We start from the raw sequence: 25,529 nt of genomic DNA, 5'->3' as shown, positions 1-25,529 counted from the left end.
TGAGAGGTATAAAAAAGAAGCAAATGGAACTTCTAGAGCTGAAATATATATTTGAGATAAAAAATTTACTGAATAGGCATAAGTACAAATTAGATTATTCAAAGGAAAAGAATGAGAGTATTATGGACAACGTTATGCCAATAATTTCAACAATTTAGACAAATTCCTTGAAAGTCACAAATTATCAAAACTGGCCCAAGAAGAAATAGAAAATGTGAATAGCTCCATATCTACTTAAAAAATGGAATTACTGTTTTAAAACTTTCCTACAAGTAAAATTCTTGGTCCACAAACAAGGAAAACTCCAACCTAGATGACTTCACTGGTGAATTCTATCAGATATTTACGGAAGAAATAATACCAGTCCTACACAAACTCTTCCCAACACTTCCCGAACTCTTGTGAGGCCAGTTTTACACCAATATCAAAACCAGACAGACATTATAAGAAAAGTATAAGCCAATATCCTTCATGAACACAGATGTAAAAATTCTTAATAAAAGCAAGTTGAATTCTGCAGCATATTCTAAAGAATAATACATCCTAACCAAGTGGAGTTAATCACAGAATACAAGGTTGGTTTAACATTTGAAAATGAAATCACTGTAATTCACTGTATTAAGAGAGAGAGGAAAAACCATGGGCTATCTCAGTTGATAGAGAAAAGGTACTTGATAAAATTCAACACACATTCATATTAAAAACTCAGGAAACTAGGAATAGAAAGGAATTTCCTCAACCTGTTATGAAAAATCTACAACAAACAGTATACTTAATTGTGAATATCTGAATGTTTTTTCCCTAAAATTGGGAACAAAGCAAAGATTATCTGCTGTCACCACTAATATTGAGTATCATAATGGAAGTCCTGCATAAGGCAATGGGTAGGAAAAAGAAGGAAAAGGCATACAGATTGGAAAGGAGGCAGTAAAACTGGCTTTATTCACTGTATTCATCAGAGTAATGCCCATTAAAATCATAATGAATACTACTTCACACCCATTCTAAGGTTAAAATTTTAAAAGACTGACAATTCCAAACTTGGTACAACCAGTATGGACATTCCTTAAAAAAACTAGAAATAGAACTACCATGTGATCCAGCTATCCTACTCCTGGGCATATATCCAGAGAAAACCATAATTCGAAAGAACATATGCACCCCAGTCTTCATGGCAACACTGTGTACAATAGCCAAGACATGGAAGCAACCTGAATGTCCATCAACAGATGAATCGATAAAGAAGATATGGTATGTATATACAATGGAATATTACTCAGCCATAAAAAAGAATGAAATAATACCATTTGCAGTGACATGGATAGACCTAGAGATTATCATACAGAGTAAAGTAAGTCAGACAGAGAAGACAAATATCATATGGTATCACTTATATGTGGAATCTAAAAATATGGTACAAATGAACTTATTTACAAAACAGAAATAGAGTCACAGATATAGAAAACAAACTTATGGTTACCAAGAGGGAAGGTGGGGAGGGATAAATTGGGAGATTGGGATTGACATACACACACTACTATATATAAAATAGATAATAAGGACCTACTGTATAGCACAGGGAACTCTACTCAATACTCTGTAATGACCTATATGGGAAAAGAATGTAAAAAAGAGTGGCTATATATTTATGTCTGATTCACCTTGCTGTACAGCAGAAATTAACACAGTGTTGTAAATCAGCTATACATCAATAAAATTTTTTTAAATAAATAACTGAAATTCCAAGTATTGGTGAGATTATGAAGCTAGCTGGGACTCTCATACAATGCTGACAAGAGTGTAAAATGATACAATCACTTTGGGAAAATTTGCCAGTTTCATATGAAGGTAAAGACATACTTACCATATCTAATAATTCTACTCCTAGCTATTTTCCCAAGGGAAATGAAAACTTATGTCAAGTAAGAAGAAAGAGTCTCACTAGAATGTTTATTGCTGCTTTATTTATAATTGTAAAAAACTGGAAACAACCTAAATGTTCTTCAGGAGATGAACAGCTAAACAAATTGTTGTGGCCACACAGTGGAATACTGCTCAGCAGTAAGAAAGGAACAAACTACTACTACCTAACAACATGAATGATGACTTTCACAAATATTCAGAGTGAAAGAAGCCATATACAAAATGGTACATAATGTATGATTCTATTTCTATGCAGTCCTAGAGCAGGCAAAATGAATCTGTCGTGAGCGAAAGCAAATCAGTGGTTGCCTCGGGTGGGGGACTGATTGCAAATATGCTCAAGGTGACGTTTTGGGATGATGGAAATGTTCTACATTTGATTTTTGTGGTGGTTACACAGGTGTGTACGTTTGTCAAAATGCATCATACTGTATTTTTTACGTGGGTATATTTTATAATATGTAAATTATACCTCAATACAGTTTTCTTTTATGGCACAGCCTTCTGTGACTTTTTTCCCCTTTCTCCCTAAATTCAGATATCTGCTCTTCCTCTGAATTTACCATAGTATCTTGTTTGGTTCTCTCCTACTCCTTTTCTTTTTATATTTTTGTGTTTGCCTAAGTTATAAGCTCTTATCAGTTTTGTTTACCCTATAGCACCTTGCTTATTGTAACCTTTCAATACATGTTTGTTAAACAGCTAATTTAATGCAAAGAGAGTTATCAGTTATTGTTTTGATTACAGTTCTAAAGTCTGAAAAGAATCATAGTCCTGGATCTTAGCAAGACAAGGCTATAAAGCAGGTAAGAGTTGATATTAGGCATCTTTAGGGCAGTCCTAATTTTACACTTTAGGGCAATCCCATTTTATGTTCTGTGGCATTGGCTGGTACACACATAGAAGATGGGTGCTCCCAGGCCCTGTGGGAAGTTGTCTTTAAGGCAAGACACTCTGTGTTGGTTGCAAAGACCTGGAGGATTTAGGTAATGTAGGCTAAGTAACAATGTATTTGATTCCAGTAATGAATGAAAATTTGATAGAATCACAGAAACTTAGTGCTAGAAGATACCATGGATACCACTTTATCCAACCCATTACTAAACAGACCCAGAGAGGGTAAATAACCTGCCCGACGCCACACAGCAAATAAGAGATAGGGTTAAGTCTGGAGCCCACATTTCTGACAAGTCCCTTACCAGAAATTGAGCAAAGTGGAGAATTGGCTGCTGGTGGAAGTTGTAATGAGTTGCTCTTAGACAAAGCTTTCATTAGGTTGGGATTTGGAGTTAAGGAGCAAACAGGATAGGTATTAGAGTCAGTTATTGCTAGGGTAGAACCAAAACTGAACCATGAGTAGGGCCAAGAGTTGACTTATATTTTCCTCGTGATGTCTTTACTTCATTTACCACCCAGAAATCTGATTTCATTTGTAATTGAAGCCTATTTTGTGTACTTGCTGACAAATTTTCTACAGTAAGAATATACTGTAGCTTGTCGAGGAGGAGTTAGTATGTAACCTAGAATATTGTTGAATTCCACGGGTATGTTAAAACAATCTAAATGGAGCTGATCTCCCTTGTAAACCTTTCCTTCTTTCAATATTCTCTGTTCATGTGTAAATTTATTGGAGTTTGGGGGTGGTAACAGTTGCTATTTTGCATTTCCTTGGTTTGGGAGTTCCTTTTTTAAGGACAATATTAAGCCAGTTTTATAATTAAAGTGATTTTAAGTGGTCATTTTGAGTTTTAATGATGAAGGACATGGAGGTACAAAAGGCAGCTTTGAAAGTTACAGCAAAGCATGCTCCTTAGATGAATCCTTTGAATGAAAGAATAATAGCATGGATGGTGATGATGAAGCTGCTGCTATTTAATGTATTCTCCACTCTCAGTATATGGATGCAGCCTCCGAATTTTACAAAGGAAATAATCATCAGCACAGCATCTCTGCTCTCCTATGGATTGGTCTTTTTGTAAAGCAGCCTCTTGGTTTTCTTAGTAAAGGTATTTTATTTTAAAATGTATCTCTAGACACTTACTCCTGGTAGGCCTGGGAAAATGTAGATTACTTCATGTCTCTTCAAAATTCCTTTCAAAGAAGAGTCAAGCTCAATTTGTGTTTTTGAGATAGAGAAGAAGAGTAGATAGGAGGAAGGAGGAAATCTTTGCTTTGGGGGAAGAAAAAATCTTTCAGTCCTTTGTTGACACCTTAACTTCTGCATTAGTCATATGTCCCTTCCTCCTTGGCCATGGATGGACCAAGGGAATAGCAGCCATTTGCAAGTTTGTAAAGGGGCAGTGCAAAGAGAAGAAAACAGCTGATAAAGAAAAATGTAGGGCTCCCACCCCCGTAGGTTTTTACAGTTATATTTTTAGGTTGGTCACTGTCTTCTGGATATTTGGCCTTCTGTTTTTGCTCTTTTACTTCACTATTTTTGATGTTGTAAAATACAGTGCTAAATTCCTAGCTCTAATCATGAGATAGTATTCAGAGTCCACCTTATAAAAATGTTACAGTGAGAAGCTGGTGGACACAGGGACACAGTTAATACTGATATTGGAAGGAAAAACCTTTCTTCTACCTACTTGGGTCTGAATGGTGGGGGGCCTGCGAGTTAACTGACAATAGAGAGAGTTACAGGAGAAAAGACCAAGGGTGGAAGCACTCAGTAATGAGTAACTCACTAAATAGCCAAAGGTAAAGGTTTGTATACTAACTTAACAAAAGGGAGGATTTAGGGTTTCAGAAGATAGAAGGTTTTTTTGTTTGTTTGTTTGTTTTTTTGCGGTACGCGCGCGGGCCTCTCACTGTTGTGGCCTCTCCCGTTGCGGAGCACAGGCTCCGGACGCTCAGACTCAGCGGCCATGGCTCACGGGCCCAGCCGCTCCGCGTCATGTGGGATCTTCCCAGACCGGGGCACGAACCCGCTTCCCCTGTATCGGCAGGCAGACTCTCAACCACTGCGCCACCAGGGAAGCCCTGATAGAAGGTTTTGATGTGCTTGTTTACACAGTTTTGGGGGAATGTCCTGGTACCCAAGGTCAGTGACTTTCCTGACTAGAGACTTCTGGGTTGGGGAGAGGGGCTGTGGCACCTGACTCACAAAGCAGGCTTTTAGTCAGATAAGGGAAATTCAGATAAGATTTCTCTCTGCACCTGCTGTTGGGTTTTTGGTCCCTTCAGTGATATATATATATATATATATATATATATATATATATATATATATATATATATATATTTGTTTATAGTTTGATGGTTTTTAAAGCATTTTCACGTATCTCACTTGATTCGCACAATATTTTTTAGGTATACAGGGAAAATACTATTATTCCCATTTCACAGGTAAGGAGACTGAGATTAAGAGAGGTTAACTATTTGTTCAGAGCCACACAAATAATGACGGTGTCAAGATAAGATGTTAAGGGGTTCACATTTCTCACTACACCTTTGGGGTTCAATTTCAATACTGACAGATTGAATAATTTATTGTCAATCAAGTGCTTTAAAGGTGTCAAGATCTAGTAACATTTTATTTGTTTTGTAGGAGAAGATGGTGTAAACTGGTTCATCAGTGACAAAGACATTGAGGTAAAATCAAAACAGTTTTGAAGTTATGAATAATAGAATAATAATTTTCTTTGAGGTGTAGTTTCACTTCATTATGATGACTTAATAAGCTTTTTAAAAGTAGCAGCAGTCCAAGTATCTTGTAAGAAAAAGTTTAATTTTAGTCTATGGGTGATTGAATTTTTCAGAAGCCTATTTCAGCCTTGATTTTTGTCAGTCAGTTAATTGCCATAATGATCTAGTCCCCTTTCCCTTTTGTTTCTTCTCTGCTATGGTAAGTCCTCTCAGCCCATTTTGCCTGATACCACTAAAGATCAACACCGGAAATAACTGCTTCTTCAGTGTAAGGAAATGGTTAGTCTATATTTAGGATGTGGCAGGTGTTTGTCTTTGTCAATTATTAGCCTTAATTATGACAGATGGCTAGAAAAGAGAGTAATTTTACAACTTGGTGTAAGGAAAATGTTAAGAGATAATTAGATTGTGTCTCCTTTTGAGGCCTACTTGGCCAGTTCAGCAGAATAACAAGTAAAAGATGGAAGTTTTTTTCAAAGATGGAATTGTACCAAACAAGATAAAAGCATGGTTGGCATTTAGGTATTCCTCTTTAAATAGTCCATATGATATGCTTTGCTAATGTTCTCTTGCAAGATACTGGATTTTGGCTAGAATATGGGACAGCTAGAATTGGATCAGTGTAGGCAGAATGGATCTTAAAAGGACTCTAGGGGAAGGAAATTATCTCATTCTCTCTTAGAAATTAAAATCCAGTTTGTAGGCAGTAACCCTGGGCTGTTCAAAAGAAGGAATGTATTTGGTCACTATGTGGTTTTATAACTTTATAAAGGACAAAATCATAAAAAACACCAACCCCTAACTAAAAATTTAAGCAAGTTTCTCATTCAGAAAAATATGGTATATATCCAGATATATGTCAGCAATATCTTTGACTCTGAATGCCATTGGAATGTCTAAATGATGCATTTCAGTGCCCCTACTAGACCTGAACCGTAAGTAGAGAAAGATAAAAAAGAAATGGAACCATATGGAGAAGTGTAAAAGAATAGGGGAGATGGGCAGACAAAAAGTAGAGCTGTTTTCATGGCACCCCTTTTAAGTTTTTCTAACTCCTTTTAAGAATACAAAGTTCCCTGTTTCTAAGTTCTAAATTGAACAGATTTTGACTGTTAATTCTCTTGAACAGAGTGAGATAATTTTAATTCTTGATCTTTTTTTTCCCTTAGGCACAGATAGGTAAAAAAAGAACATCTGGAAGATGGACCCACCGATACTATTCAGTCAACAAAAACGTTACCTGTAGAAATTGTGACAAATGTGGCCATTTGTCAAAAAACTGCCCCTTTCCACAAGTATGTGAAATATGTAATGTGTCTTTCCACATTGTTAAAATCAAAATCATAGGGTTGGAACCCTTATAACCTTACAATTCAAATGTTATATATGTGTTAAATTTCATATTACATGTTTATGTAGGTCGCAGCCTAGAGTAGTAGTAAAGAACAATAAATCTACAGCCAGAATCAATTTCAGCATCCCATTAGTAGTTGTACAACCTTAGGCAAATCATTTCACCTTTTGTGCTTCTCTTTTCTTTTCTATAAAATGAGAAGATTGAATCAGATTGATTCCTGAGACTCATTTCACTTCTAAACGTTCTACTTTATGACACGGCTTGTTTCATTGTGGGATAATTTTCATTGTTAGAAAATTATAATTTTAGGCATTTATAAATGTTTATTGATGTAAATTATGTTAAACAGATACATCAATCTTTGAAATAACACAGAACTCTTAGACATTTCTTTTTCTTTTTGTTTTTTTTGCGGTACGCGGGCCTCTCACTGCTGCGGCCTCTCCCGCTGCGGAGCACGGGCTCCGGACGCGCAGGCTCAGCGGCCATGGCTCACGGGCCCAGCCGCTCCGCGGCATGTGGGATCTTCCCGGACCCGGGCACGAACCCGTGTCCCCCGCATCGGCAGGCGGACTCTCAACCACTGCGCCACCAGGGAAGCCCCTTAGACATTTCTTGACACTAGTAAGCCCTTAACAAATATTCCTTCCCTTACCAACTTCCTCTCCCAAATGATTACCTTTCAAATATTTGAGATGGCTGTCTTGTTTCCTCTTTGTCTTTGCCTGGCAAAGCAGCCTCTTTCTGTATCTGTTGCTCCTATGACCTAGCTTCCAGATCCTCATCATCCTACTTTCCCTCTCAGACACATTCCACTTTGTCAGTGTTCTACAAGACGAGGCATAAGAAATAGATGCCAGATGATAGTACATGCAGACTAAGCCTTTTTGGCAACCAACAGGATACAGATGGTTTTGTTAAAGCTCTGATTTCAGACATTTTGTTTGATTTTATAATTATGCTCAAGACCTTCATTGTGTTCCCAAATTGGAAATAACTTTTTATGGAATTATACTGAAAAAGAAACAGTAGCATTCTATTTGAGACTGAAGTATTTTGCTAAAGAGATTTTCTGTTTGTCTGCCACATAGAAAGTCCGCTCCTGTTGCCTCTGCTCCGAGAGAGGACACCTCCAGTATGCCTGTCCGGCCCGCTTTTGCTTAGACTGTTCTTTGCCTATGTCTTCTACTCACAGATGTCTTGAAAGACCTTCCTGGAGAAAACGGTGTGACAGATGTGATATGATAGGCCACTATGCTGATGTGAGTATCCTGCATGTAACTAATTTGTCGGACTTTGGGGGCATTGTGCCAATCTGTAACCATCTGCCAGCCTACTTAAAAGCATGTTTACTATGCACTGTGTATAATGATAGTCATGTCCCTTTGGCCACTGATCATGTAAATCAGTGCTCTAATATCTCAGGATAGGGATCCTACTGAATGGGTTCATCAGGAGGCAGCATCAATAAATCTTGTAAACCTGTGCTGGCTTCTTTGGCTTAATGTGCTTGCCAAAGTACAGGTTGTAATTAAAGAGGTATGTAATAAATAACATGTAAAATTTGTGTACCTATTCATTCATAGTTAGATGAAAATATATATATAAACACTTAACAGTTGTATACAAAGGTCTATATGAAGCCTGCCTTGATGCTGCTTATTGGTGGCTCTTGGTGGTATAATATTCTCATGCAAGAAGGACAAGCCACCAATACTTTAAATATGCTTATCTTAGATCTTTCTTTAGATTTAAGAAGACAAAAGTAACTTAGAAGACATTTCAGTTACTTGTAGCATGTTAAATTTTAGCACATTGTTATTTTAGACGTCATTTTGCATCATATTATAAATGTCTGTGGGATTTTAGTCACAATTTCAACCAGAAGGGCTTATAGAAGTCAGTATCTAAAAAAAAAAGTAAGAATTTTTTCCCTTTAATTTGTACTTCCCAAAGACATGATACAAAGCACAAATATTTTTAAAATTTTCCTTATATTGAATTGTACCTAGAGCCTTTTGCTTAAAAAATTAATATGACTTTCTGTTGGGATGAATTTCAGATTAAGACAAACTAGAATATGAATATTTGGTATATGTGTTTCTTGTGTAAATAATAAAAGAATTATTGATTGTAGTTTTTAAAGGATCTTTATAAACAAATCAAAGTAGGATCACTGTCCTATAAGTTAATTTTTTTTCCACTTAATTCTTTATGAATGTGTCTGTGTCAGCTCATAAAGACTACCTTTCTCATGGCTAACTTTTATTCCATTTTTACCAATTTACCCAGCCATTTCTCTACCAATACATTTAGATTTATACTGTTACTCATTTTTTTTTTAAGCAAACATTGCTGCTGTAAACACCTTTTTATATATCTGCATACATGTAAGAGTATTTTGGTAAGTCATATTCTAAATGGAATTGTGTAATTAAAGGATATGTACATTTATCTCTGGATAAATATTGTCAGATTGTTCTAAAAGATTGTACCAGTGTATCCACTTGCTAGCAGTGTTTAAGAGTACTCTGAACCCTAGCTGTAATCAATCTTTAAAATTTTTGTCCCATCAGATAAGGAGAAAATGATATCTTACTGTTTTAATTTATATTTCTTAGGCCCCTAGTGAGGTTGAATATGAGTCTTAAGACAAGTTATAGAGATAGAAGTTGTCATTTCATTCCAAAGTAGTTTAAACTTATATTTCAATATTTACTAAGTTTTAAAAATAGTAAATTCTAAGTTGTCTTAGTTTTATTCTGTTGTTCTCTGCATTGAGTTGTCAATTATAATTTCTTAGAAAGATTTTCTAGTTTGGACGTTAGGTTTAAAAGCATATTTTTTAACTTCTTTCTTCCAAAGGACTCTTATAGGTATGGTCTAATTTGCGTGTGATAACAGAAGAGGCTCAGTCATTGTCATGAGCAGTTTTTTTGAAATAAGAAACTATAGTACAGAACAGTTAAGAATGGTTTGTAAAAGGTTATATAATTAGCTGTGAATTAAATCTATAGCTCATTCTGCTTAACTTCTTAATTTTGGCCTCTAATGTATGTTAAACTCTTTATTTAAAATGGCCTTGAGGATTAATAACCCCAGTGAATATAAGTTTTTAAGATAGGGTTAGACTGTGGCTGACTTCAGAGAAGGCATCACCCTTTCTCCTAAATCTACCAAGACCTACCATTGGGTTTTTTTGGGTTTTTTTTTAATTACATGATGAAAGTTCTGGACATGAATTGATCTTTTCTCAGCCTGCCCACCTGGTATAGAATTCCCTTGGAGCCCAATCCAACCTGGGCTCCACTGACTCCTTCTGAAGAAACTTGAAGTCCTTCCACCATCCCAGAAGGTCTTCATGAGGATTCACTTGGGAGCAGTTTCATTCTGGCCCCTGGTTGCTGGGACTATTCAGCTATTCCCACACATGCTTTAAATCTGTCTTGAAACCTGGTCCTCCACAGAAAATATTGTTTCCCTTGCAACCTTCTCAAATGCTTGCTGCTCATTCTCTCTTGACCCACATACCTCTGAATTAGGTTGATTAGGATCAGCCTCTGTCTCACCTGCCATGACTGCTTCTAAATCATTTCTCCTCCCTCTTTGTGTAGGTATCCTTGACTCGTTTAAAGCTAAAACCCTCTGACAATACTGTTCTCCACCCTTCTTTGTCATTTTCATCTTCTCACCTACTGGGATTTATGAAGCCCTGGGTAACTATAGATGCCCTAACCTCTTATAAATTAAGGAGATCAAGAAACTTCCATTTTTGCTTTATACATCCCTATAGCCACACCAGAATCTCTGTAATGCCAGAGTACCAGTTAAATGTGCAAAGAGAATTAATAATGAAAGCTCATGAGTCATACTCACATTCTTGCTATAATGACTCCTGAACTCAGCTTGGAAAGCTCTTTATTTGTTAACTACTATGTAAAAGTATTTGGGTGAAATTCCAGAGTTTTGCAGTGTAAAGGATAGACAGATGACTCAAGACCTACTAAAGTCTACCTGGATCACTGGTACCTCCCAAAGGAAGAGAATCTGAAGTATGTAAAGAATCCCAATTTTGAATCTACCACAGACTCTCTCCTCTTGCTGATAGCTTTTAAATAAACCAAGAATCTTAAACTGTCTATACACATTTATCTTGCACATACAGTCCCATTCTGTGGGCTATATCTGACATTACCAAGATAACAATAGCTATAATTAGTTGAGTATTTACAGTGTTTTAAGTACTATGCTAAGTTCATTACCTATTAAGGGGGAGTGGGAGTGCTTTGTTCACTGCTGTATCCTCAGTGCTTAGTAGGTGCTCAGTAGATTTTTGTGATTGCACCAGAGTCATTTATGTAATCCTCATTACCATCATATGAGATAGATACTATTTATTATTACTACCATTTTACAAAAGAGAAAACCAGGACATTGTAAGCTTAGGGTTTACTCAAGGTCTCAAAGTTAAAATGATGCTGTACTTCATGAATGTACATAGAGAAAGTTCACTTACTGACAGTCTAGACATTGTCAGTTTAACTCCTTCTCAGAAGATCCTCTCAAGTTTCTGTCTTAAACCTGCAAATATTGTGGATCTAATAAACAACTTTGATAATAAACTTACGATATTTAAAATATCAATACATTATAAAATAGATGAAGAAAAATATTTTCCAAATAAAAATAAATATAATTTATTTAAAAAGTTTTCAGCTCTTCAAAGAATTTCTGAGGATCAGCAAAGCATTGTAGACTGTTAATTTTCAGCCACAGAACCAAGTCTGTGATACCATAGAACTATGCTTCTCACAAAAGACCATCTCAGCCTTGGCAGTCTCTGTTGTTGAGATTGTCACCCTTTTACATTAAAGCATAATGAGTGAGTTAATCAGCATTAGATATAATTGCAACCTGAACGTGAATTTTCTTCCTTTCTCCAGCAGTTTTTTCTCAAATTTCCTGCTCAGTCTTCTATCCCAATTCATACTAAATAACTCCTTTAACCATCATTTATAAGAATAAAATGCCATCTATTTGTGGGGCGCTCAGCACTTGAGTCACTGCTTTAAGTCAGATTTTTAAATGTAGTGGGAGAAAATAATCTATAGGATATATTTCACTTGATTCCTTTCTTTAAATATTTGATTCTATAAAAAAGAATCTCTTAAGTATCACTGTATACTAAAATATTTTTAGCAACTCGAAAGTTTATTTTAAAAATGAGAACTAAATATAAGCTGTGTAGGCTTTCGCATAGACATTAGTGCCCAGTGAATGTCCCCTCAACAAATATATACATAAAACTGAAAACTAGTATTTTTTTAGTTTAATTTTGGTGATTTTTTTTTAAGTTTAGTTTAATCATGGGGATTTCCAGCACGAAATGCAGAGTACCTAGTACAAGTATCACCTCTTATCCTTTTCACAGTCTTATTGAGATATTACTGGCCAGAAATAAGACTGGCTGGAACACAATTGTTGAGCTGAATAATTAAGCCAAGATTTGACTTAAAGACTTCCTTAATTCAAATATTTGGTTTTGTTTAATTAGTTCTGCCTTTGTTCAAAAACATCTCCACTGTTCCACCATCCAAATAAACTTTCTATATTTATCAAAAATTTGTTGGTTGCCTACTACATGCTAAGCAGTAATCCAAGTACTAAAGAGATAAAGATGAATAAGATACGGTCCCCGCCTTTGTGGAACTCAGAGTATAGTAAGAAAGGCAGATGTAGGGGGCTTCCCTGGTGGCACAGTGGTTGAGAGTCTGCCTGCCGATGCAGGGGACACGGGTTCGTGCCCCGGTCCGGAAGATCCCACATGCCGCGGAGTGGCTGGGCCCGTGAGCCATGGCCGCTGAGCCTGCGTGTCCGGAGCCTGTGCTCCACAACGGGAGAGGCCACAGTAGTGAGAGGCCCGCGTACCGCAAAAAATAAATAAATAAATAAATAAATAAATAAAAAGAAAGGCAGATGTGTAAAAGAATGTAAAAAGTGATGTGTTGGAGATGCATCAAGAATGGTGAAAATTAAATAAGAGAGTATCAGAAGACTAAGCTTTGTGACTTGCAAATAATACATACCTGGAAAGTGTAGAAAATGACCTAGACCATAGGAGGGAGCCAAGTAACTCTGCCTATAATAACATGTCACCTGTCTTTGGAAATATCAGCTGCAAAGTAATGCCATAGGAATTCTCAATCCAGGTAAGTGAGTTTTCCTGTAATCATATGGACTTGAGACATACATGAGGGTCAGTATTTTCTGAGCATTTGTTTGCTTGCCTACTTGCTCTTATGTTTGAAGACAGGACAAAATAAGGAAGAAAATCGCTAGCCATTTCTGGACTGTTTTTCCTTTCTAACTCTATATCTTTTCCTCTCATGGAAAGTCACTTTTCTTTTTTTTTTTTAATTAATGTTTATTGGAGTATAGTTGATTTACAATGTTGTGTTAGTTTCTGCTGTATAGTGAAGTGAATCAGTTATATACATATATACATATATCCACTCTTTTTTAGATTCTTTTCCCATATAGGTCATTAAAGAGTATTGAGTAGAGTTCCCTGTGCTATACAGTAGGTCCTTATTATCTATTTTATATATAGTAGTGTGTATATTGTCAATCCCAATCTCCCAGTTTATCCCCCCACCTTCCCTCTTGGTAACCATAAGTTTGTTTTCTATATCTGTGACTCTATTTCCGTTTTGTAAATAAGTTCATTTGTACCATTTTTTAGATTCCACATAGAAGTGATATCATATGATATTTGTCTTCTCTGTCTGACTTCACTCTGTATGATAATCTCTAGGTCCATCCATGTCACTGCAAATGGCATTATTTCATTCTTTTTTATGGCTGAGTAATATTCCATTGTATATATGTACCACATCCTCTTTATCCATTCATCCGTCAATGGACATTTAGGTTGCTTCCATGTCCTGGCTATTGTAAATAGTGCTGCAGTGACTCCTTCTGAATTATGGTTTTCTCCAGATGTGTGCCCAGGAGTGGGATTGCTGGATCATACGGTAGCTCTATTATTTTTAGTTTTTTAAGGAGCCTCCATACTGTTCTCCATAGTGGCTGTACCAATTTACATTCCCACCAACAGTGTAGGAGGGTTCCCTTTTCTTCACACCCTCTCCAGCATTTATTGTTTGTAGATTTTTTGATGATGGCCATCTGACTGGTGTGAGGTGATACTTCATTGTAGTTTTGATTTGCATTTTTCTGATAATAAATGATATTGAGCATCTTTTCATGTGCCTCTTGGCCATCTCTATGTCTTCTTTGGAGAAATGTCTATTTAGCTCTTCTGCCCATTTTTTGATTGGGTTGGGGTTTTTTTGATATTGAGCTACATGAACTGTTTGTAAATTTTGGAGATTAATCCCTTGTCGGTCACTTCATTTGCAAATATTTTCTCCCATTCTGTAGGTTGTCTTTTCGTTTTGTTTATGGTTTCCTTTGGTGTGCAAGAGCTTTTAAGTTTAATTAGGTCCCATTTGTTTATTTTCATTACTCTAGGAGGTGGATCAAAAAAGATCTTGCTGTGATTTATGTCAGAGAGTATTCTGCCTATGTTTTCCTCTAAGAGTTTTATAGTATCTGGTCTTACATTTAGGTCTTTAATACATTTTGAGTGTATTTTTGTGTATGGTGTTAGAGAATGTTCTAATTTCATTCCTTTACATGTACCTGTCCAGTTTTCCCAGTGCCACTTATTGAAGACACTGTCTTTTCTCCATTGTATATCCTTGCCTCCTTTGTCATAGATTAGGTGCCCATAGGTGCATGGATTTATCTCTGGACTTTCTGTTCTGTTCCATTGATCTATATTTCTGTTTTTGTGCCAGTACCATACCATTTTGATTACTGTAACTTTGTAGTATAGTCTGAAGTCAGGGTGCCTGATTCCGCCAGCTCCATTCTTCTTTCTTAAGATTGCTTTGGCTATTCAGGGTCTTTTGTGTTTCCATACAAATTGTAACATTTTTTGTTCTAATCCTGTGAAAAATGGTATTGGTAATTTGATAGGGATTGCATTGAATCTGTAGATTACTCTAGGTAGTATAGTCATTTTGACAATATTGATTCTTCCAATCCAAGAACATGGTATATCTCACCATCTCTTTGTGGCATCTCTTATTTCTTTCATCAGTATCTTATAGTTTTCTGAGTACCCGTCTTTTGCCTCCTTAGGTAGGTTTATTCCTAGGTATTATATTCTTTTTGATGTGATAGTAAATGTATCATAATTTAATACATTGTTTTAACCCTGGAAAGAATGATTCAGAGTATAATTTGTAACCTAACCACTTCTCCTCATTTCTACCACAATCACCCTGGCACAAGCTACGAGCATCTACTGCCTGGATTATTCTAATAGCTTCCTAAACCATTTCCCTGCCTCCTTGGCCCTTTATAGTCTGTTTTCAGCAGCTGACTGGGTAGTCCTTTTTAAACATAACCCAGATTACATCACTTCTCTGTCTAAAATCCTCAAATAAGACTTTGCATCTCCCTCAGAGTAAAAGCTAAAAGTCTTTACAGTCACCAACAAGGCCACATGTGGTCTGGCTTCTTGACAACATCTCCTGTATAGACATCCCTGTTGCCTACATCCCTGTTGCTTACTCCACCTGGTCTCCTTACTGCTGTTTGAAAGACCAAACATGATTTCCCTCTACCTGCTGTTCCCTCTGCTGGGAATACTCTGCCCCCAGTTATCCACAGTGACTCACTCCCTCATCTCTTTCATGTCTCTGTTCAAATGTCCCCTTCTTAGAGAGCCCTTCCCTAACCACCCTAGTTAAAACCTCCAGCATTCCTTGCCCTTCTTCCCTGCTTTTTCTCTATAACACTTATATCTTACATTCTATATATTTTTCTCTCCCCTCTAATTAGAATATAAGTTCCATGTCTGTTTTCAGACACATTCACTGCTGTATCTCCAGCTTCTAGAATAGTGCCTTACCCATGTAGGAGCTCAGTGGGCTCCTAAATATATATGTATAATGGGATTATTGAATAAGCAAATGTGAATGAATTAGAGACCATAGACTTCACTTACCTACTCATGCTCTAGTCAAATGGTTCTGAAGGTTGTCCAATCCTGCACTTAAATGTATAGGCTTGGACATTCTCAGCTTGACTCATTAAGAGGTAAACATCTATGAATAATGTTTCAAATCAAGTTTCAACAGGCTTTCTAAAAGGTATAATATCTACAATATGTGTAAAATAAAATGAAGTTTCTAAGGCAAAAGAAATCCTTTTTCTATATTTCCCTTTCACTATCTTTAGTAATCCTGGTGTTTTAAAAAACATTTGCAACAACAACAACAAAAAACATTTGCATTGCTCTCAAATGATTTTCTTCAGTGTCTCCTTTTTAAACCAATATTACAGGTATTGATGCAGTCCTGTGTTTTTGGTCTGTCAGCCCTCAGCTTTCATATGGAAAAATCTCATCTATCATTTTGTGATGGAATATACTGTATCTTCTTCATTGGCTTGAAAGGACAAATTCGAGAAAAGAAAATATAAAACTCAGATTATGATAACCTTTTATAATTCAAAAAATCATAGGCAAACATTTTCCTGCTGAACTTGATTGAAGTAAGGACAAACCACTGACTTACATTAGATCTCCTTAAGAAAATGAAAATGCCTAAATAAGAGTAGATGAGTAAAAAATAAGTGTAGTAAATGTGCCCTCTCCCCCCAAAAAAAAACTTTAAAAAGTTTTTCAAGGTACCACAAAATAATTTTGATAAAAGCACAATGCTGAAGAAGGAAGGGAATAATTTTGAAAAAAAGATTATCTCTGAAAAAACTAAAATATCAGAGGTATATCATTATAATAGATTGATATGAATACTTAGTTTAAAATGTAGTTCTGCTGACACCTGAGCATTGAACCGACTTTTGAGAATAAAGAAAATCAGGTTAGATATACTTTGTTACTCTCATTTTTCACGATATTTCATTATTTAAAACATAATGTTGAAGGAAGAGGTCATGGCTGGGATGGATTGATTTGCTTAATAGAAAAATAATTGTTGAATAGGCTTATAAGATACTTATTTACCTGGGAGACCAGAATACGCCCCCAAGGAAGTTAAGTGTAGACTTCTATGTTAGAGGTCTCATTCTCTTGATGGGTCTTTGCAGAATTCATGATGTTAGTGAAAATTCATATGTGTTCATTGTTCAGAGAGTAAATCCCAGAATTAGTCATTAATAATATATTGGAACTGTTCCCAAACTACCTAAGAAATGAATATCTGAAACTTTTCGTGGTTAAAAATATGTTTAACCTTATGGAAATAACCTTACCAGGGAAAAAGTTCTACATTTTTAACTGACGGTATGTAATTTAGTACAAAGCGTGAAGAAGAGACCAGTCTTTACTTTGAAATTCAACTGAATGGTATCCTTTCTAGTCATCTCTGACTAACCTGATGAATTCCACCAGCCTCCCCAAGTTTCCCTATAGCACATGCCTCATGGCCTAGTATTAGTCACTTTCAGTAGAACTAGCAGATGGAGAGCAGGTTTACATTTTCTTTATAGAAGCTTTAAGAATAAGTTTGTAGAGGATAGAGATGGTTCCGTTTCTAGACCCCTAACTTACATCAAAAGAGGAGAAAGATTGTCCCTGAACAGTCTATAAAACAAGCAGCTCTAAAAATGAAAGGATAAATAAACTTTAGTATTTTATTGAGAATTTTATTTGGCTTAGGAATGAACCTAATCTTCAGTGCAGTCACATTGGGAAGACATGAGTTTTTGATAAATAGAGCAGCGGGCCACTGGGAATTTTGTTAAATTTCTGACTCATTCTATCATTATACTCCTCACCTTGGACTTAAATTTAACTTTTAAATCCAATAATAAGGACAAATTCTGAGACATAGTTATCTAAGTTATGAATTTGAAGAGTGAAATTAAGGAAGTCAGATCCTCATTAACACCTGGAAGACTAAAAGTTTTGTTTACTAAGCATTACAGGCTAAGGTCAACTCCCATACATAAATATAAATATATATATAATATATATATAAATAAATAAATAATATATATATTTTAAAATTCCATACAGCTTTTTGATTGGGTTCTGATCATCTCCCTCAAATAGTACATAATGAAGGAAAATACAGCAACTGGAAAAGATTTTCAACCTCTAAAAGTATTCAAAGTCTTAATTATGGACATCTATCTTTCTTAGCTTACTCATCGTTAAAAAGATAGCACTCTTTTGATCCATGAACATGGATGTCTACATTTGTTTGTGTCTTCTTATTTCTTTCAGCAAAGTCTTATCGTTTTCATTGTACAGATTTTTCACTTCCTTGGCTAAATTTATCCCTAAGTATTTTGTTGTTTTTGATGCTATTATGAATGGAATAGTTTTCTTTGTTTCTTGTTTTGATGCTTCATCATTAGTGTAAAGGAATGCTACTGTTTTATGTAAGTTGATTTTGTAACCTGCCACTTTACTGAAATCATTGATTAGTTCCAAGAGTTTTTGATTAACTGTTTGGGATTTTCTTTATATAAGATCATATTGTCAGTAAATAGTGACAGTTTTACTTCTTTCTTCCCAATTTGGATGCCTTTTATTTCTGTCTTGCCTAATTGCCCTAGGTAGGACTTCCAGTACAGTCAGCCCTCCGTATCCACGGGTTTCACATCCTTGGATACAAAGGGCCAGCTGTATGCATTGAACTATACCATTTTATACAAGGGACTTGAGCATCCAAGGATGCCAAGGATTTTAGCACCCGCAGGAGCTACTGGAACCAATCCCCCACAGATACCAAGGGACAACTATTACAGTGAATAGGAGTGGTGAGAGTGGGCAACTTTGTCTTGTAGCTGATCTCAGAAGAAACCCTTTCAGTTTTTCTTCATTGATTATAATGTTAGCAGTGGGTTTATTGTATATAGCCTTTATTATGTTGAGGTATGTAATGAATTACACTTATTAATTTGCGTATGTTGAAACATTCTTGCGTCCACGTATAAATCACACATGGCCATGGTGTACAGTCCTTTTAATTGTTCTTTTTTAAAATTTATTTATTTATTTTGGGCTGCATTGGGTCTTTGTTTCTGCATGTGGGCTTTTCTCTAGTTGCAGTGCGCGGGCTTCTCATTGCGGTGGCTTCTTTTGTTGCAGAGCACGGGCTCTAGGCACGCGGGCTTCGGTAGTTGTGGCTCGTGGGCTCTAGAGCGCAGGCTCAGTAGTTGTGGCTCGTGGGCTCTAGAGCGCAGGCTCAGTAGTTGTGGCGCATGGGCTTAGTTGCTCTGCAGCATGTGGGATCTTCCTGGACCAGGGCTCGAACCTGTGTCCCCTGCATTGGCAGACGGATTCTTAACCACTGCGCCACCAGGGAAATCCTGGTTTGCTAATATTTTAAGATAACACCTCACAACTGTTAGACTGGCTATCAAGAAGACAAGTGCTTGTGAGGATGTGGTGAAAAGGGAACCCCTTACACACTGTTGGTGGGAATGTAAATTAGTCCAACCACTATGGAAAACAATACAGAGATTCCTCGAAAAATTCGAAATAGATCTACCATATGATCCAGCAGTTCCCACTTCTGAGTATATACCCAAAAGAAATGAAATCAGGGTTTTGAAAAGATAGCACACCCATGTTTATTGCAGAACTATTCACAATAGCCAAGATATGGAAGCAACTCAAATGCTCATCAGTGGATGAATAGATAAAAAAGATGTAATATATATATCCAATGGGATATTATTCAGCCATGAGAAAGAAGGATATCCTGCCATTTGTGACAACGTGGATGTACCTTGAGCACATTATGCTAAGCAAGACAAGTCAGACAAAGATAAGTACTGTATGATATCACTTAAATGTGGAATCTAAAAAAAAAAAAACTTAAACCTGTAAAAAAAAAACCCAGTAAAATGGTAGTTACTACGATATTGGAGTGAGGGGATAATATTGATGGTGTTTGAGGGTACAAACTTGTAACTAGCAGTAAGTAAAGCACAATATAATGAATATAGTCTATAATACTATACTATAATGATGTAATATGATAAATATTGCTTCCTTGACAATCATATTACCGTATATAAATCTATCAAAGTAACACAGCCCAGCCATACACCTTAAATTTACAAATTGTAACATGTAAATTGCCTTACCTGGTTTAGGGATGCTTATACAGAACTCTTGGTACATTTATAAAAATCTGGGACAAAATGAATGGTCTTTTAATGGAGCAGATGATTTTCAGTGTAATAAAACATCCCTACTTTGCAGATCCCTCTATAATTATAATTCCTTCCCTGTTCCTCACAAACAAGCCAGACATCTGATCGAGAAAACTAAAACTTGATCACATCTAAACTTTTCCATGAATAAGTTGATCAGAGACCTGTGCAGTCCTTGGCAGATACCACCTCAGTTCCCAATACTGGCGACATTCACATAAGCCTCCTTTATTTCCTTTGTTTTTCATTTTCCTTTCTTCTTTTTTTTTTTTTTAATGAAGCAATAAAAAATAGTTACAGGCATATGTGAAGAAATGGTAGAGTAAAAATGGAATCAGAGATAACCCTAAATGAGATAAACTCACTACAGGAAATAGGAAACTGAGAAAATCCTAATTCATTCTTCACAGTGTGGATAGAGAAGATAGAGAAGCAATCCAAAGCAAAATGATCAAAGGAAATCCTGATCAAAAGAGCACACACTCAGTATGAGGGAGAAAAAAGGCCTACATCTAGACATATCCTAGTGAAATTTCTGGATATCAAACAAACAAAAATCATGCAAACAAAAACATACATTACACATACACGTACACACAATCAAATTTTCATCAAACTTCTCCTGTGCAATACTAAATTCCAGAAGGTAGTGGAGAAATCTCTGGAGGCTAGAGCATTCAAAGAAAAATAGATGACACAGCCAAGCTGTTGTGCATTTATAAATTTATTGGAAAAGTCAGAGAATAAAATTAGCAGCAATGAACAGTGAAATCAGGAAAGCATACAGTACATGTCTGAATACTTCCTCTTAATCTGCTTTTAAACTTAATACTAATTTTAGAAAAAAATTCTTTAAAAAATTTAAAATCTATAATAATGTGGATCATAGATAATTCCAATAAAATAAAAGTTTGTTTCAACTAAAAAAAGAAAAAATAGGCCATGTAACTTTTAGGTTACTAATTTAAAATAAGGCAAAGGATGGGCTTCCCTAGTGGCACAGTGGTTGAGAGTCTGCCTGCCAATGCAGGGGAAGCGGGTTCGTGCCCCGGTCCGGGAAGATCCCACATGCCGCGGAGCGGCTGGGCCCATGAGCCATGGCCGCTGAGCCTGCGCGTCCGGAGCCTGTGCTTCGCAACGGGAGAGGCCACAACAGTGAGAGGCCCGCGTACTGCAAAAAATAAATAAATAAAATAAAATGAGGCAAAGGAAACTTAATATAGCAAACAATAGGGGAAATTGGAAACAATAAGAATATAAAAAACAAAAAGGATGAGAACAAAATTAGGACCAAATATATCAGTTATCACAATAAGTAAATATTAAATGCTCCTACTAGAAAACAAAGACACCAGTATCAGAAACCATAAAAGAAATAGAGGATAGATTTAAGAGAATAGATTTAACTTTTTTAAAAAGAAGTTTATCCAAAGAGACCTTTAATGAAGTTAAATGACAAACCACAGCTTGAAAAAGATTTTTATAAAATATGTCATGGGATAATTACCTATAATATATAAAATGCTCTTACAAATTAGTAGGAAGAAAAAAATGTCTCAATAATAATGATATTCAGTGTTAGGTTGTGCTGGGAAAGTACATTTGAATAACCTTTCTGGAGTTTAAGTGATAGATGTTTGCAAAGATACAGCTACAAGAATGTTCACCTCAGAGTTGTTTATAATAATGAAAATTAGAAGCAACTCAAATATTTAACTTCAGGGCCAACTTAAGTGACTTAACAGTATGTCCCATATAATGGAATAACCTTAGGCATTTAAAATATGATGTGGAAATGAGTATTGAAATATAAAGAAGTTACTAGTATGTTAAATGAAATGTGTAAATTTCAAAAGTTATGAAATATCCAATTTCTGTATAAATATACATATTTATATGTGTATATAGATTTGCATAGAAAAAGTTTGAAATGAAGTATTCCAAACTGCTTACTATAGTTATATCAAGAATTATAAAGGTTTTTAAAATTTCTGTTGGTCTTTATTTTCTGTTTTTGTAATGAACATATATTCATTTTATAACTTTTTACCTTGAAATCTAATGTACATTATTCTGTTGCTGCTTATAAACATTTTAGGAATAGTGTGGTATGCAATCTAAGCCTATATTCATTCTTTTTTTTTCTTTAATAATAAATTGACTCTTTTTTCTTTTGATGTTCAATTTATGAATATGTATAGATTTATGTAAACACCATCACAACCAGGATACAGAAGAGTTTTACCACCCTGAAAAACTCCCTCATGCTTTATAGTCACTCTCCCCTCATCCTTAACTTCTAGCAACCGTTAATCTGTTCTCTGTTACTATAGTTTTGTCCTTTCAAGAATGCCATGTAAATGGAATCATACCGTTGTAAACTTTTGAGACCAGCTTCTTTCACGTAATATTTTGAAGACTCATATGAGTTGTTGTATGTATCAGTAGTTTGTTCCTTTGTAGTATTCCATTTTATGGATGTACTACAGTTTGTTTATCCATTGAGGCACATTTGGGTTATGTATAGCTTTTGACTATTACAAATAAAGCTGCTATGAATATTTGTATACAGTCTTTGTGTGAACATAGTTTTCATTCCTCTGGAGTAAATTTCCAGGTGGAGATTACAGATCCTATGATAACTGTATGTTTAACTTTATAAGAAACAGCCATATTGTTCTCCAGAGTATGCGTACCATTTTGCATTCCCACCAGCAAAATGAGACTCTCAGGAAGATGAGAGTTCTAACTGCTCTGTATCCTCACCAGCATTTGTTATTGTCAGCATTTTTTATTTTGCCCATTCTAATGGTTGTGTAGTACCTATCTCTTTGTGATTTTAGTTTGCATTTGCCTAATGGCTAACAATATTGAATATCCTTTTATATGTTTATTTGCCATCCTTATATCCTCTTTGGTAAATTGTCCAGATACTTTCCTAACTTTTAATTAGAGTGTCTATTTCTGATTGTTGGGTTTTGAGAGGGTTTTTTTCAATATTTAGGATATGTCTTTCATTGGATATGTGATTTCCATAAATTTTCTCCCAGTCTATTACTTGTCTTTTTATTATTCTCTTGACAGTTTGTTTTGTTTGTTTGTTTGTTTGTTTGGCAGAGCAGAAGTTTTAAAATTTGGTGAAATCCAATATATCAGTTTTTTCTTATATGGATCAGGCTTTTGGGGCCGTTTCCAAGAACTTGTTACCCAACTGCAATTAGCAAAGATTTTCTCCTGTGTATTCTTTCAAACAGTTCCATATTTTATATTCAGATCTGTGATCCATTTTGAGTTCATGTTTGCATAAAGTATGAGGTTTAGATCAAGGTTAATTTTTTTACTGTTGGGTGATCAATTGTTTGCTATTTGTTGAAAAGACTGTTCTTTCTCCATTGAATTGCTTTTGTATCTTTTTCAAAGATTAAATGACCACATTTGTGTGAATTGATTTCTGGACTCTCTGTTCTGTTGCACTGATTTAGGTACCTGTCCCATCACCAATACCATACTCTCTTGATTTCTGTAGCTTTATAGTAAGTGTTAAAATCGGGTAGTTTGATTTCTTAAACTTTGCTCATCTTTTATGAAATTACTGTAGCTATTCTTGTTCTTTTCCCTTTCCATTTAAGTTTTACAATGAGTTGTCTATACCTACAAAAAATCTTGATGGGACTTGGATTGATATTGTGTTCAGTCTGTGTAGATCACTGTGAGGAGAATTGACTCCACTATTTTGAGTCTTCCAATCCATGAACATAGTATATCTCTCCATTTATTTAGATCTGTAGTTTCTCTTGTCAGAGTTTTGTAGTTTTCAGTATATACAAATCCCCTCATATTTAGGTTTATACCTAAGTATTTCATTTTCTTGTAAATGGTATTGTTTCTTAAATTTTGGTTTCAATTTTTTATTGCTTGTATATAGAAAAAAGTTTGGAGTGAAATATTCTGAAATGTTTGCAATTATCTCAGATGGTAATTATCTCAGGTGGCTTTTGTATTTTCTATTCTTATAATGAATATGCATTACTTTAATAATATTTAATGTTTTTTTATTATTTTTTAAAAAAAGCTTCTGGGGGTAAAATTAGTACAGTCTCAGCACAACTTTGGACCTAAAGGTGATTACTCATATACCTGACATATCCTGGATGCTATAAGATTCTTGGGAGAAGATGAAAAGAAAATTTTCCCAGGAGAATTCTGTGAGAATCAGAGAACTAGAACTGAACGACAGGGCATGATTATAAATAAAAGGAGTATAATGTAGTTGGCTAAGATGAATTAGGATTATTTTCAGTGATTTGAACCAGTTTGCTCTTCTATGTATCTGTTGTTTGTGATGGACTTTGTATAATTGGTTTATAAAGAAAGTCTAAATTTTCATTTTAAAATTATTTTACCTTTAGTTTATCACTTACTAATCTGGTTTAAAACTTCTGGTGCCTGCTAGTGAGCTTAAGGAAACAGGGTGGTATAGCACCTTTGAGAACTAGTTTACAGTTACTCAGAACATAAGTACCAATACCAAAGGGGTAATGAAATCAGCTCCTAGCAGTTATAATTAAAGGGTGTCATCAGCATAGAGTTTTAATTGTTTTTCAGGGGATGTTTTGTTTGCTTGTTTAAAAATGGGAGATCTGAGTGTGCTGAAAGTTATAGAAAGAGGGAGTTAAGATGCCAGAGAGCCGGAAATAAGACCTCTCTCTTGACCTGTGTACATGGATTATATACTCACTACTAAAGTGGCCAGATAGGTTATCAAAATTATAGGGATCTATCCCTCCAAAGTTTCTCCTTTCTGCTACGCACTTTCCCAGCCTTCAGGTGATAGATCTCTGGTTCTATAAGAAAGAAAGGCAAGAGGGAAAGGCTAGTAAGGAAGCTGGGGTTGTTATTATTGTTTAAACATTGTTGAAAAAAAGAATCAAGTAAGCTTGAGTAAACTGAAGAAGGGTATATCAACTTTGAGAATGATGTGGAGTACTTTTGGTTTTTACCAGTGATCAAAATATTTTAAGATTTTTTTTAAGTCCAAAGCTTAACTATAAAATACAAGATCAGATTTATCTGATCAAATATTCTTTTTTATATATTTTCAAACAACTAAAAACATTACTGAGGTGACCTCAGTTGAATATAAATAAAAATAGGTACTTGCCCATAGTAGATGTTCATTAATGTTTCTGGATTCTTTTTTTTTTTTTTTCCCTACAAGGAAGGTTGCCACAAGCAGCTAAATCCTAACAAAATCTACATTTTTGATTTGTCCTTTGGGATTTTTTTTTTCCCCTGTCTTTATCAACAGCTCACTTAAACTGAGTTTCTGCTTTCT

At 35.4% G+C, this 25,529-nt stretch overlaps 1 protein-coding gene across 3 annotated transcripts in view; it reads left to right on the top strand.

Annotated features, from left to right (window-relative positions):
* The window catches only part of ZCCHC7 (zinc finger CCHC-type containing 7), a 245,239-nt gene that overhangs the window by 183,639 nt on the left and 36,071 nt on the right, over window positions 1–25,529 (top strand). For all 3 annotated transcript variants that reach the window (XM_082657262.1, XM_082657261.1, XM_082657263.1), the window contains exons 3-5: window positions 5,474–5,517; window positions 6,741–6,866; window positions 8,020–8,190. In XM_082657262.1, the coding sequence (XP_082513388.1) occupies window positions 5,474–5,517; window positions 6,741–6,866; window positions 8,020–8,190 (341 nt within the window). The remainder of the gene's footprint in view (window positions 1–5,473; window positions 5,518–6,740; window positions 6,867–8,019; window positions 8,191–25,529) is intronic.

This window comes from Grampus griseus, assembly GCF_964374135.1.
Source record: "Grampus griseus genome assembly, chromosome: 6".
Taxonomy (NCBI): domain Eukaryota; kingdom Metazoa; phylum Chordata; class Mammalia; order Artiodactyla; family Delphinidae; genus Grampus; species Grampus griseus.
Note: the sequence above shows the minus strand (reverse complement) of the source record. Positions and strands in the feature narration are given on the sequence as shown.